General features: G+C 47.0%; 1 protein-coding gene across 1 annotated transcript in view; it reads right to left on the reverse strand.

The window, feature by feature from the left end:
- The window catches only part of LOC149356708 (LIM homeobox transcription factor 1-beta-like), a 140498-nt gene that overhangs the window by 111017 nt on the left and 14025 nt on the right, over positions 1 to 15456 (reverse strand). Inside the window, exon 3 of the mRNA XM_089584293.1 lies at positions 5064 to 5364. Within this exon, the coding sequence (XP_089440419.1) occupies positions 5064 to 5364 (301 nt within the window). The remainder of the gene's footprint in view (positions 1 to 5063; positions 5365 to 15456) is intronic.

Below are 15456 nucleotides of genomic sequence, written 5' to 3' on the forward strand. Positions count from 1 at the left end.
CTAGAAATAACCAGAAGAATAAGAATGGGTTGAAGAGCATATGGCAGGTTCTCTCAGATCATGAATACCAATTTACCAATGTCCCCCAAGAGAAAAGCATACAACAGCTGTATCTTACCGGTACTTACCTGTGGGGCAGAAACGTGGAGGCTAACAAAGAGGGTTCAGCTTTAGTTAAGGACAACGCAGCGAGCTATGGAAAGAAAAATGATAGGTGTAACGTTAAGAGATTGGAAGCGGGCGGAGTGGGTGAGGGAACAAACGCGGATTAATAAAATCCTAGTCGAAATCAAGAGGAAAAAGTGGGCTTGGGCAGGGCATGTAATGTGAAGGCAAGATAACCGCTGGTCCCTAAAGGCGCGCTGAAGAGGAATCTGAACTTGTCTTTTTGCCGCGGGAACTCGATCTACACGTTCCGAGCTTTCTTAGAAACTTCGATTTATTGCCCTGTGTGGCCGATTTCCATAATTAAATCGAATTAACGTCCGGCTCCCGCCTTTTTTTTTTTTGCATTCTCCCGCGTACGTTGGGCGGAGTCGACCAACGCGTGGAGCGCCTTTCACCCAGTCCCGTGGCGGCTTGCCGCTCTGCCATCGGCGGAGTAATACGTAGTAGTCCGTAGTAGCAAATAGTCTGCGCGTATTTTTATTTCTGCGTGCTTATTTTGCGGCTATATTATCTGCGAATGAAACTATTTATTCATGGAAACCTAAAAAACAAAATAAAGCGAAAGCACAGCCTCCACGGAGCTGGCTGAAAGGCACTTCACGCGTTGGTCGACTCCGCCCATCGTACTCGGAGAATTCAAAAAATAAAGGCGCCAGCCGGACGTTAATTCGATTTAATTAGGGAAATCGGCAACAGAGGGCAATAAGTCGCAGTTTCTAAGAATGCTAGGAACGTGTAGATCGAGTTCCCGCGGTAAAAAGACAAGTTCAGACCTCTTCAGTGCACCTTTAAGGGTAACGGAGTGAATTAAAAGAGAGGGCAAGCGTAGCAGGGGGCGGCAGAAAGTAAGGTAGGTTGATGAGATGAAGTTTGCAGAGATACGGTGGCCGCAGCTGACAAAGGACATGATTAATTGGAGAGACATGGGAGAGGCTTTTGTCCTGCAGTTGGCGTAGCCAGGCTGATGATAATGATGATAGCCCCATTAGAGCATCTGTCTAGTGTGTACACGTATTTACCGCCTCCTCCCCCTTGTAAGAAAAGAATGCAGTCAGAATTCCAAACAAAGGCCAACCGTGCGAGATTCTGTGATAGCAAACTGTGTGAATGCGGCCTTAGCAATGGTTAAAAGTGAAGAATGGATGCACAAGCCTACTGCCTGGAATTGGGCTGCGAGTTTTATGAGATGGACAAAATTGTCATGAATATTGTGGTTTCAATTCTCCGAAGGGCACTGTTGATGCAAAGCGGCGTGGAATGAGCCCCCGTTTAGAGTGCACGCCTTTAATTGCAATTAACTAACCTTCCTGCTCAGCTCCTGATAAAGTATCACCACGAGTGATTCCGCTGACCTGGATACTTCGGCAATCACGACAGCGTCAAGTCGCGCCTGGCGTGTCAGCGAATGATGATGTAACCCACTGCATGCCAGTGTCAAACTCGGTGGCATCAAGGTCATCGCACGTAACAATGTTCTGCTACAGCGGGTTTGGTTTTAGGCTTTATGGGGTTTAACGTCTCAAAGCAACCCAGGCTATGATGGACGTCGTAGTGGAAGGATCCGCATAATGTCGGCCACTAAGGGCTCTTTAAAGCCATCGCATGCTACACGGGCCCTTAGCATTTCGTCGCCGCGGCCGGGATGGAAGCAGCGAGCAACATAACCACAGCAGAGCCACCGCGGCGGCTTTCCCTCTCTGTTACAGCGCACGAACCAGGCTGTCTGCTGTATTCTCGCCTCTTCTTATTACGGAACTCTGAACGGGGTGCTTTCAATGAAGTTTTTTCATGCTCAACAGAGAACAGACGAATTCAGTGCATCAACTAGCTGCGCTTAACGATGCCATTCAAGAGATGTGGAAGGCGGCATAACGTTGGAGGTGCAGTTCACGGGCTGTATATGACTAATTAGTTGTGCTGAGCAGACAAGGGACGTAAAATGTTCTACACATGTTTCTTGAAATAGGTATTGCTTGCCGAAGTAGCTTGTAATGAAACATTTTTGCTCTGGGTAGCACATTTTCATTAATGTTCAAAAAACCTGGTGTTTTTTTTTTTTTAAACAGTTCTGAGATCGTTTTTTAAACCATGCAAGAGACACGTTGGTGCGTCCTGTGCAGGTGGATTGTACAGCAAGGGAGACATTCTGTGTATGATGGAGCTGAGGGATTAAAGAATTAACTAAAGTTAACTAGTCAACTTTCGTACTTTTGATTTCAAGGGCCAACGTTATATTAAGAAATTGAAGGCTGTCAACATAGAAGCAGAGTCCAGTCTTTAAATTTTATCTATCGGCAATGCATTTCGAAATATTTAACGTAAAAAAAAAAGAAAAATTCTTTAAGCTCGTAAAGTTGGCTTCCCGCAATGCACAATTTTCAAATGGGTCGCTGGGCGTATTATTGCCGCTAAAATTTTGTCAACTGCTTTTACGGCATAAAATAGACAAACCACTTCCGTATTAGCTGTATTGGAAATGCGAGCGACGCAAGTTTAAAAATGTGCATTACGGAAAGCCAACTTCATGAATTAAAAAAAATGCCTATTTTTGGCGTTATTTCGAACTGCATTGCCGATAAAGAAAATGTTAAAAACTAGACTCAGCTTTCATGTTGAAGGCCTTCAATTCCTTAATGTAATTTTGACCCCAAAAATGAACAGCAAAAAGTTGATTAGTTAATTCTAGTTTATCACTGACCTTTGACACCTACAGTAGGTCCGCCATGCTGTACAATCCATCTGCACAGACCGCACCGACGCATATATGCAGGGTTTAAAATAACAATGCGTAAACAGTTAAAAAAACACCCTGTATATGTTTACGCGGCTTTGGAATGGGAAGATAACCGCTAGGCCTTAAGGGTACCGGATGGATCCCAAGAGATGGGAAGCGTTGCAGGGGGCGGCAGAAAGTTAGGTGGGCGGATGAGATTAAGAAGTTCACGGGGAATACGGTGGCCGCAGCTGGAAAAGGACGGGGTTAATTGGAGAGACATGGCGGAGGCCTTTGCCCTGCAGTGGGTGTAGTCAGACTGATTATGAGGATGATCCTTATGAAACGTTGTCGCGTCATCTGCGTCGAATGGGGCATGCAGTTTGTGAAAATAGACGACGTGAGTTATTTTACAGCAGTGTTTGCTTAAACTTTGGAAGCATCGGGAACTATGCAGGATTGCTTTTAGAAAACTTGCAACAGTAGAATCCCATTGTGCGAGACGTGACTTGTCCTTGTGAAGGATAAGGTTACAGTGGTTCATGGTTCCAGCACGTCTTACGCTGCTTAACAACCCGAAACATCGCAGAAATGTTATTTTAAATAGGGGCACACACTCATGGCTCCGGTTTACTTGTCCAAGCGCAGCGTGAGCCAAGGCCTCTCTCATAAGAGTCGAGAACAAGAGGCTGAGCGTGGCAAGTGACGACCCATCTTTGGCAAGTGCGCATGCCCCGAGTTCCTGAACGTTGCAAAACTGCAAAGCAGCCAGAGCAGCCTCACATTCAACCGACTGGCTCGGTCACTGTCATCACGCATTTTATTATGTAATTATCATTTAAATGATACTGTGCTGTTTTCTCGTACGAGTCCCATAGCGAATCGATGAACTGGTACCAAACCGGTGCTCTTCACTGGGTAACAGTGGGCGTCGGGGATGTTTCCCAAGACTATGTGAAGGATACGCGCTTCGCGCCCGCCATGAGGTTGGGAAGTGCGCCGCGTTAGTCACCATTTATGATCGTACATTTACGACGGAAATTATCGTGCACCGATACACCACTACTGATGGGAGCCACATCAAAATGGGATGCGCTCCTGGGAAAGAGGCGTTCCATAGTTTTATTGAAAAGCCGCTTCTTTCAACCTGGTCGCTTGAACAAGAATTTCCTCTCAGGGTGCAAGTTCACGCAACACCCCACGCATTTGAACTATACGCAGATGCAATTTCAAAGACGATAGATATTACCTTGCAAGCAGGCTGCTCTCCAATCAAGCAGAGATCTCAGATGGAGCGTAACATTAAAGTAGTCATGAACAACAGCGAATGGGTTGCTAAATGAGTTCTGGCGCAATCGGGATGAGGAGCACACTGTAGAGAGCGTGAGGAAGCATGGGATACTTTATACGGCGAGTATAAGTGATGTTTTACGCTGAAAGCATACTGCTTGGTCCAAAACCTAAAGCAGTTCATGCGGCCACATCTATTCGTGCTTATCGCTTAAAAGAACGTTGCACTTTGATATTTACTCGCGGCCAGAAGCGGTAGATCCCCGTCATTCATGTTCAGTATTGCGCGACAGGCGATGTAAGAGGAGGGAACTGCTGCGACACTGCCAACATCATTGGTTCCGGTTCTGAGTTTCGCAAAATTGGCACAACAGGCGCTTGTTAAACAACTACTGAGCTATCACTTTCAGAACTGTAAGCAATATATTCTTATATTCTTACACAGCGCCATGAATTGTGCTGTTACTTACATTGAACCTTAATAGCATCCCAGATATTCATTTAAAGGAGTAGAATCTATTTCACGAAACTATACAACACGCACTAAGTTAATGGATGGCGCGTTTATTAGTACCGTAATGTTGTTTGGGACTTTTGAACTACTTTGGAAAAAATCCAGTCTCCCAACTGGATCGCCCCATAGTCGCAACAATTTAGAAAGGCTGCTGCCTCAGAAACTGCCCAAGCCTGCTGTTTCCCTCCACAGGAATGCCTGTGGGCGCCTGAATATGGCGTGGTGCCCCTCGCAGGTGAAATTACGCAGAGAGGGAAAAAGGCTCGAGCAGGACAGCCGCCACTGGTGCTGCGAGCGCGCAGCTTCCACTGGCGACGTGGACAGCAGCCTCTCGCCAACGCGCGCAGCGCTTTTCCCTGCGCCCCCGAGTGCACTCACTTGTCGTAGTCGGCCTTGCAGAAGAGCTTCCGGTCTCGCGAGTAGCAGGACTGCTCGAGGGGCGCATGGCACACGGAGCACTGGAGGCAGGCCTCGTGCCACGAGTGCTCCATGACGCGCAGGATGTAGCGGTCCACGATGGGCAGGCCGCAGCCCGCGCACAGCGAGGCTGCCGCGGCCGACGGGTGGCTGGCACCGACGGCGGCCGCCGGCGGGGCGTCGTCGCCGGCCACGGGGCAGCCGGCCGCCGCCGCCGACGAGGGGCTCTTGGAACCCCCCTTGCGCACGCGGCTCTCCGGACCTGCAGCGTGAAGAGGCAGGGCTCACCACAGGGAGGCGGCAGAAGCGCTTCGCGTTCCGTGCTACGCTGTACAGCCGGCCGAATCTTTGGCTGGCGTGCGTGACAGCCGCTTTTGGTGCTCCTGTGGTTAACGACGAAGCAAACTTGCGGAAAGCTCAATGTTAAGCACGGGGTTAGTGAGCCTGCGCTTAAATTTGATATCTTAGCAAGTTTGCTTCGTCACAAGCTGCAGAAGCACGGATAACGGGGCCGTCACGCACGCCAGCTACAGATTCGGCCGGCTGTACAAAGCGCTCTTCTGTTCAGACCGCGTCAGAGGTTGCGGTAACGGCCATGTAACGAGATTTTTCTGTCCGTAGTGGTCGGGATTAATGCCCTGCATCATGCCTTAAAGCACAATCGTAACTGCGCATTCCAAATCAACAGATCCACACTGTGCGCTCGACCACCTCCGATTTCCTTAGAAAAAAATCGCGGCTGATTGCATCGCTAAAAAAAAAACATTGCCGCAGGTTTTTCATAGGCAAAATAATTTTTTCTTGTCATGGCCGCCATCTTGGGTTTTTGAGAGGTAGCAAAACCAAGTCTACCGAACAATTTGTATGAACAAAGTACTTTTATGTTTGCTGTGAAAATTATTTTACGTGAGCAAACGCATTACGCTTTCGTACACAATAATTTTCATCCAGATTGTTCCCATGCGATTTTAAATTTTTAATCAAATTTTTTACTGGCACAGTAATCCTTCCCACTGCTTTTCAAATTTCTCCAGAAGGCAAAGAAGCCCATAAAAATGTTGCAGACATCAAAAAACGTTAATAGTGTGAAAAAAAAAATATTCTAAATGTGAGAAAAGTTGCTTTTTGAGGCGCATCCCACCGTTAATTGCATAGTGAGGTGGTCCGCATAAAAATTACGAAAGGTATAGCAAGTTGCACCATACCATTCGTTTTAGGAAGTTTAATGGGAGTGATTAAACAAGAATTTTTTTTTTTCAAGTTGAGCAGCAACGCCCTAGCGCGGCTTTTATTTCAGCGTGGTGCTTGCTCAAGCCGGTTGCAAGCGTAAATATAAGAAGCGCTGCATGGTGCTCCAAGTAGGTGGTCCCATGTTTGGGTTTGAAAGGTCGGTCGGCGTCTTCGTCCACATTCCGACTGTTGAAACTCCCGCGTCGCTAAATGTGACGTAATTCCTGCATGCACAGTTGCGATACGTGAAGGCTCTATGTGGTGAAACGCCCGTGTTCTTCGCGAAGTAGTCAGTACAACTTGTATTTCATCAATAATTTCTTGTGGAACCCAGAGGGCTAAGGCGCCCTTGACAGTTTTGACCTTCCCTCTAAATAGGTCACAGAGGCAGTATCTCACATCAGTATGGATCTTGCTGCCCTCCTTCAGAAGACACAGAATGACCAGCCTTTTCTGCCTTGGGTTCACTCTATCATCTCAGCGCGAAGAGAAGTGTAGCTCAGCGCTCTTCACCCGGTGGAACACTCTTCTCGCACGGAAGGTTGAGGAGCGTGGATGCAGCGGTCTTTGGTCCACAGTTACCAGGCGGGGTGTCCTGGTGCTTCTGCTGTGCGGCCGTTTGATTCTTATTTTTTGTAACCGTGTCCTTGAGCGAATTTATGTTTTGCCGAAGCTGGGAGCCATTCAGCCCAGCGCACCATCTTATTCGGACCAAGCTTGCACTGCGCTGAAATGAGAGCCTCACAAGGACGTCGTTCTTCAACTTGGAGGATTAGTTTATCGCTCAATCACTCCGGTTAAACTTCCTGAAGCAAATGGTACCGAGCAATTCACTACCGTTCATAATTTTTATTCGGAACACCTCACTATGCAAGTTACGGCTGAACATGCCGAAAAAAAAAAACCTTTCTCAAATTTAAAATATTCTTGCTTACACGGCTTACTCTTCCTGATGTCTGCAAAACGTTTATTGGAAGATGACTGACATGACATTAAAATTTTTTTCGCTGAAAATAATCTTGGGCAATCTTTTTCATGGTAGTGCAGTAAACCGTGACTTTTTTAAAATAAAGATCGAAGGTCGCTGAACACAAAGTTTTATGGGGGCATGAGCAGATAGAATGATAATTTCACCACAACATACACTTCTGGCAGATTCAGGCATCGCGCCCGAAGAGTCCTAATGAATCTGCGGCTGGATGTACTCTTCTTCTATGCGCTCTATTCAAGATGCTACTGAATGCGTTGAACTGATTGTTGCTATTGCAGATGACTCTGGAACAGAACAAATAGGCCTGCATAAATTGTATAAATTGTTACTTTGTCCACCGGCAGGCAATCAGCTCAACCCTTTATTGGAAAGATGGCCATTTGAAGCTTCGTAATTATTGAACAACACACTTTGAAGGTGACACTGATGTGATACTGCTTGCAGGAGGTGATATCGATATAATCGATCTCTATATGAGGTCATCTTGATGATTGATTCGTAGATCTCTGGAAAGAAGCGGGGGGTTGATAACATAATTGCATATAAAAGACGATACCAGCTGAACATTGAACTTTCAGTACATGAGCACTTTCGTGTCACGTATTCTATGCGTAGGAAGGCGGTTAATTTTGAAATTATCAGCAAGCAGATAAGGCGCCATCACCTGTCGTCCAATTAAATAGCCTGTCTTCAAGCCTCGAGAGCGTGGAAGCCCATCTTTTTCGCTACTGAACATAGAGGGATATTTAAGCAACATCATTTAAAACGTCAAGCGGTTGCTCCAAAATTTGAAGCTCTCTTGATAATGAAAACACCGCTGGCTCCTTGGTTGCTTCATAATTTGGATCGACGCCTCACAGTTGGGATAACTACGCGAAATACTCTACAGTGGCAGCAATTGCAGAAATATGGGCCGAAAGGGAAACAGTGCTCAGGCGCTTGTACTATCAGCAAGAAATGAAACGCGAACAAGACTAATGAAACGCGAGGAGCAAAATGGTAATACCTTAGCTGGAGGGATATTACTATATCAGCAGGGTGATTTCCGTTCGAATGCTAGAATACTGTCCTCTAGAAATGTTAATCAACATTGCTTCTATTTCCTGCCTAGGAGCTAATATTTTGGTTTCACTGTGTTGGCATTTCAGTTTTCTTGTTCGCGTTTCATTTGTTGCTGATAGTACATTCTGCACGTCTAGTTCAGAAAACAGCGGGTTGCAGCGGATAGTATCTCGGTAGAAGTGACGTCAACAGTGAATGACGCTTCCTCTCTTTTTTTAAATTTCTTTGTCTGTTATTCGCGACTTCGTCTCTTAAACGTAGCATAAAGACAATGCATCTGATCTAGATCGAGATTGAGAGGTGGATGTAGCTGTTGATAGCTTAGCGTTTTAAACCAGGAGCAATTCTCCTGCTGCGTCGCCACTGCAGGAGTGAAATGCTTCCACCTTTAAAGCACTTGAGCTATTTTTTTCCTTCGGCTATTCTTTCCTTCTGTGTGTCGACTCGTTACAGGTCGTGCATACCAGAGCGCCTCGTCAACAGTTCAGGCAAATGGGCATTTACCTTTGTCAGTGCAGGCACCATGCGACATATGGGATGACGACCCTTCCAGTAGTTTAGCATCTGGGCTGTCTGGTTTTACCATACCCCTGGGGACAATACATCTTATTTCCCTGAATCAGCATCTTTTCATTGCCCATAGTGTGAATTTGTTTTCCGAGACAGCAGTGTGCTTGGGTTTTTGCCAGAATTTGCGAATGACATAGGTACCTGTGATTTGCGACATTTGTTTTTCTTTTATGTAGTTCCTGTCATTTCACTTCCGCTTAATTACCATGCAAGCCTGCACTCGTGTTGTTTCATATGTCTTGCTTTCACTTTTCCCTGTTTACTTTTTATACATGAAGTACCTATCCCGTAAGCATAGTCTACCAAGGCTTTTTGTTTCAGCAATTTATTGAAAGTTTTTTTCTTTGTACTGGTCAAATGCATGGACGTACCTCTGCCGCTACTGTATGGAGAAGACTATGCAGTCCGTTGCTGTAACTTGGCGGTTGCGTCAGGCCAAATAAACACCGCGGTTTCCTTCACCGATTGTTCGGTGAATTGTTCGCGTTCACTCTGCAGCAGCACATCAGCGCATGCGGCCAGAACTTAAGATGACACAGACCTGAAACATTTTGCCTTGTAGCACATTACAGGGCAAAGAAAATGTTGCAACATTTCAACCTTGCCTGTCTTTCTGGAAATTACATCTTACGGGTCAACTTCAGTCCCGCATTCAGTGGGCAAGTTTACATTACAGAGAGGTAATAGTACTCTTGCGTAGACAGCATATGCATGAAACCAGACGGTGCATACGTACCCTAAATAACAGGGCCTTACCTCATACCACTAGGAGGGTAGCATTATCCGTTCCCTGGTGGTGTAATCTTGCACCACAGGGGAGCAAACTTTGCTCTGTTTATAACGAGTTAAGTTTAGCCTTTGTAAAAATAACTTTGCACCTTTAGATATTACACAAGTTTACCTCCTCATGGTGCAAACTTTTCACCTCGCATGGAAAGATATGTTAACGTCACCCTCAGACAAGCATTAAGCCCTCTTAAAAGGTGCAACCATATACCTAGACAGATAACAGTTACAGAAGCGGAACACTTACACTACATGCAAGAGCATAAGTACTAGTCTTCAAGGAACAGCCATTACCCATAAAAGGCGTCAGCTCAGTGACAAGTGGCTTGCCCCCCCAAGAGACTAACATCGCACTGTTTATTTTTTTAGAGCCCACATCTTTAGGAAAAAGACGACTGACCACTCAAGAACGGCCTGCTTATCGCACAAAGGCGCTGATCCTGCGCATTATCGAAGTTTGCCCGACCGATCCTATGCAGCCAAACCATTCGGCGAACCACATCGTTTCTGCCGGATGGAACAACTAAAGTGTTCTCCCGTTGTCTCCACGATTGTCGCGCCCACAAGCGCAACACAATCTCGGCATCTGCCCAACATCTAAATGCCGTCAACGATCGCGAAACGCTGCCCTCCTTCGCACAAAACCAACACAAATCTTGCGCTCATACCCGGGAATGGCGCCGGCGTCCATGCGGAGCAAAAAAAAAAAGCGGGTGGTAACACGTGACCGCGGCGCCTCGGCCAATGAGGGGCTCGATTCTCTCGCGGCGCGCAGGGAGAGAGGAGAAACGGGAAAGTTTAAAGGAAGTCCTCACTTTGGCTACGGTCGTCGTGTCCTTAGGGACCGCAGAGAGCGTAACTGACTTATAGAGATGCTCCCAATGCGTCCGCGGCTCCAGTCCGGCCGTTGCCGACGGATGGAAGAGATGAAAAATTTATTTTCAACAAGGCCGGAAAGCGACATCCCGAACCTTCTATGCTGTAGCGCACCCTTTTCTCTGGACTATACGAGCGTTAACCGGTGGGACTATAGGCCGCTGAATGGCAGGGAATTCAGGAGCAGTTTTCTTTATAAAAAAAGGGTGGTTTCAAGAATAGCAGAACTGGGCGATTTTTGATACTTAGTAAAGCTGCGAGTTCGATTTCGTAAGAGTTCATCGGCGCAGAGCTACAGCCGCGCCTCTACAGCTAGGTGTTCGACGGACGTTTCAGCAGGAGAAATTACAAGTGCAGCCATTCACGCTGGTGTCTTGTGCGGCCAACAAAACAACGGCAGAGATGCTGCGCAGCCCCAGCAAACGCCTGGAAAGCTTGCGTCTCTCTCAGCGCCAACGTCTGTTGGTCGCACGGGGCGTCACCGCCCCGCTCGCTCACAAATTCCAGTCACTCTCGATGGGCCACTCGAACAGGGCCCTTCTCCGCTCTTAGCCTCTGTTCCGCGTCTACTTGAACGAGGGCGGGATCGAGCGAGCGAGCAGGCACGACTGAACAACGCTGGGTCTACGCAGGACCCACTTGAAGCGGTCGGAAAGGTAAAACTTTCTCTCTCTGCTGGATCTCCCAATGGGAAACGAGCACGTAAGCGGGGCCGTGTCACCCTCTTTTTCATTTTGATCTACCCTGGCCTTATTTGCTCAGGTTTCTGTGGTCGTCGCGCCACTAAGCCACTCGATAGTTCTGGTGATGGTCTTCGAACCTGATTGTTCCTTTTACTTCCCACTCACGGGTGGTTCCCCGTTCAAGGACTGTGTCATCTGCCGCTTGTTCCGGCTTTCCTGGTTGGAGACCACACTCGAATAAAAACTTGGTTGGACTGAAGCTCGCCAGTGGTGGCCGCGTCTATCTATACCACTAGAAAATCTCGAGTGTGTCCACTAAAGCTATAAGGTATTGTTGCAAGGCTTTGGAAGGTTCATTTTGTTGCTGGCATTCACTGAAGACGCAAGCGCAAACCCTTAGCTTGCAGGGCAAGTATATGAACCTGGACGCGAGCATCTCAGGTCGAAGCGAAATGAAAAATGCTTCCTACGCTGTGCCGAGCCAGGCGATAGAAGCCAGGCTGGAGGCTAAAAATGCGGCTATTGTCCTTAGGTCGAGAGATCAAAGACATGCCCGCACAAGTACCCAACGTGGACACATGTCTGGACACACAGCGCGCGGTGACGTTCCTGAGTGCTTGCGAGAAAAGTTTTCAGCCTGGAAAGGAAGCCTTTCAAGGCTGATTTTTGCCAGGCGTAACTCAGGTTTTGTTGCAGGAGCTTTACTGCGCCCTTTTTTAATTGGTAACCGCCACTCGCTGCGTCAAAGAGGATAGCTAACGAGCAAAAGAATTCACCAAGCTCGATATCATAGGTACCGCCCACTAAATGCGAAGAGGTAAAAACAAAGGACTGATAAATAACCGGGAATACGCAATAAATAAATAGGGGCCGTCTTCAACGATCCGTTCGCTTCAGTAGCGTTTACTTAACGTGACCTATCTTAATCGCACCTGATGTGGATTTCGCTGGAATTTGGCTCTCACAGTGTGCCTGAAAATCATGCTCCAGCTGCAAAACCGCACTAGCAAAGTCCCATCACCATGAAGGAAACTCAGTGGCGCAAGTGTAACAATGGGCGTGAAATAAGTGGCATTGAAGACGGAAAAGAGTGCCGATTAGTTAAGCAGAAATTGCAGCTACGAGAGGGTAATACGTAATGTATGTGTTTCTTCATGCGCGCAAAATACCTTGAACGTAAGTGAAAATGCTGCGCTATAGAGACGTGACTACAGGTGGTCACATATTCCGGGATCCGTGTAGTCATGAGCGCTTGTTAAAAACCCGAACGTCACACCAGGAACTCATTGAAACAAAAACGTTTGTAAGAGGCTTTACTTCGAACCTCGCAACTCGGAAATACGGATTTTTTTTTTATAAAAGCGTCGCTGTTTTTTAACAAAGCATTATCCGGAGAGAGATGTGGATGATGTGGAAGGGTGAAGGAAGAAATGACTAAAAGTATAACCAGGCAGTATTAGAGGCTACCGCACACAAGGAGAGCAGGATACAGGGAGCGAAGGAGAGCGAGAGTAGAAGACATCGGGCCAGTCGTCGACGCCAATAAAATGCGCCTGCAATCGGCCGCTAAATAATGTGGCTCTGAAATATCTAACTGGCGCTTTCGTGGCCGCTTACTGGGACTTCTCATTTGCCTATTCTTGAAGCCAACGGCTGGAGTGAAAAGCGCTCAGTATGGCGAAACTATCGGGGCAAACCTTCGGACGCAGACCAGTTCAACTTTTAACTTGCTTGAATAAGTCGCACCCAGTTATAACGAACCTGACGGTATTGCGGATTGCGTTCGTTGTATCGGAAGTTTGAAGTGGGAGTACTTGCGCTATTACCGCCAGAAAAATGCATTAAGACAAGAGTGGCGTTTATTTCTTTAGTTTGTTGTGCACGTCAGTTTCTTCAAAGCAGGCCCTATCAAGCCACTTGCTAAGCTTTCCAGCGTGGCCATGTGCGCCTGGCCGAGTCGCTTTAGGGACGCGATCATAGCGATAGCGGTTGAGGCGTTCACAACCCGTGGTGGTAGGTCGGCCGCCAATCCTCGACAGAGTTGCAAGGATGCAGCGAGGAAGAGAGCTCAGCACATGCGCACAGCGCAGTGCTTTCATCGTACACTGTGGGTCACCCTTGTGTAAAGCACTCGAGCAGCGCACTGGGCTCCAAAAAAGCGGCACCTAGGTTCCTGAAGTACTTTGGCGGAGGTAGAGCCTACCAAGTATGCGAAAACTTGAGCTTTACTCGAAAGCCATCAGGTACTGTCTAATTTCAGTTTCGCAGACTGGTTGCATGCGGCAGCAGCGCAGAAGACGGAGATCCGGTTTTGTAGGTGAAGCCCTCCACGTGACCGGATGGGCCAGCAGACATAACTCGTGACTAGTATTCTCATATGGCTGCCATTGGCTGATCACCGGCGGCGTGCAGCAGTTGCGCTTTCAACGCTACCCCTGTCACGCTTTTGGTACGTTTCTGCTTCCGCTTTGAGCCCTTCCCCCAGCCGACAGAAACACATGCATCAGTTGACCTTTAGCCTGCGCGGGTGCAATTTCAATGCTGCCTTTTTAACTGCTTTTTGGTGGTCGACACTTCCTTTGCGGAAGATGATGGGGGCTGGGAGATACTCTCCGGCCTGCGCGTTTTTCGACTTCGGGGTAGAGCTTACTTCGCCTCCTCGTTTGTTATAAGCAAGTGGCGTGGTAACGGTTGTTCATTTTATCTGAGATGCAGTCCCACAACCATAATGCCTATTTTGACGGTAACACCACCCTCGTTTGTAATAAGCGGGCGTTATTAATGAACTCGACTGTGCACCTTCGCTGCGGCTGTCACTTAAACAACTAGTGGCTAGTTGGTCACCCGTGACGAATTGCAGCGCAACACTCAAAAAGGTAACGAGACAGAACAGATAAGTTGACACTCGAGCGCTCGCGCGCCAGTTTGTCTGCTGTCTTCATGCTTTGTTTTATCACGCAAATTTAATTTTAAATGCTACAACTGATGAACGGGTATAGTAGCGAAAAAGTTATTACAACACAACTCCTCTGAATTTATCAACAGTGTTCAAATATTGATGTAACTATTCAATATCGCTTACCATGGCCGTAGAGGTCTACACTACAGAGGACATGGCTATTTTTTAATAATTTCTGCTCGACAGTAGCATTGACTCGTCAGCAAATTCGTCGGCGTCAGGCAAAGATGCAAACTACCGAGGGAAAGCTGAGCTGCTCCGTTCTTTTTAACGTTCCTTAACTTTTTGCGCCCTTTGACCATATTTAGACCGCTAACGACGGATGCGAACGCTAATTTCGCACGCTTCCGCGGCGTCCTCTGACATTTTGTGTGAAGCCAGAAAACATTTTCTGTTCAGTGTTCGGCGATTTTTGAGAAGAGCGGAGCATACACGTTGAGAATGGCCGTCTGCGGCCACGTGTCCTGAAACGCCGCGTCCACGGTTGATTTGGTCGACGTCTAGGCAGCGTCGACTGAGCGGACGCTGACTCGTCATTCGACCTTAGTTCAAAGAGCAAAGGAGACCAGCTCAGAACATCGGTGGCAGTGCTTTGGTTAGTGTCTAATTACAGCCATTTGACACGATGAATCAACCTTTTAGAAAAGGGATACTGGTGGGACCGATGCTTAGGCTCTCATTTGTACAGTTCCCACGTTATCTGGGCAGGATTTCATGCCACCTGTGCTGCGAAAACTTCGTCCGACTGTTTCGTCTAATGGCGTGCCCAGCTATAGAGCCTAAGGTGATTGTTTTCTAACCGAGAACCTGTAGGAGCTATATCTTTGATTGCCTAAAATTTTTTCTAAAAGCATTTATTTCTAGAATTAAATTTGAGAACAAGACATGAAGCACTTGAACTAAGTTGAAATTAATAACCACTGCGTTTAATTAACGTCATTGGGATGTATTGAAGAAACGTATAACAGTCACTGAAAAAGCCAAAGAAAAAATGGCGTTTCGGGGCCCGTAAGAGTTCTCAAACGTGATTTTTACTTCGACTTGGTGTCTGTCTGTTATAATTTTTTTCAACTAATGCCTTGCCAGGCGCACTTTTGCCGACAACTTCACTGTTCTAATGTTTTACACATTATATCTTAAACGCTAAAGTTCTAAGACCAAAAAAAATTATGGAAAAGTCACAAAATGCGGTCATTT

Source organism: Amblyomma mixtum, chromosome 3 (assembly GCF_055824585.1).
Source record: "Amblyomma mixtum isolate Tamu chromosome 3, ASM5582458v1, whole genome shotgun sequence".
Lineage (NCBI taxonomy): Eukaryota > Metazoa > Arthropoda > Arachnida > Ixodida > Ixodidae > Amblyomma > Amblyomma mixtum.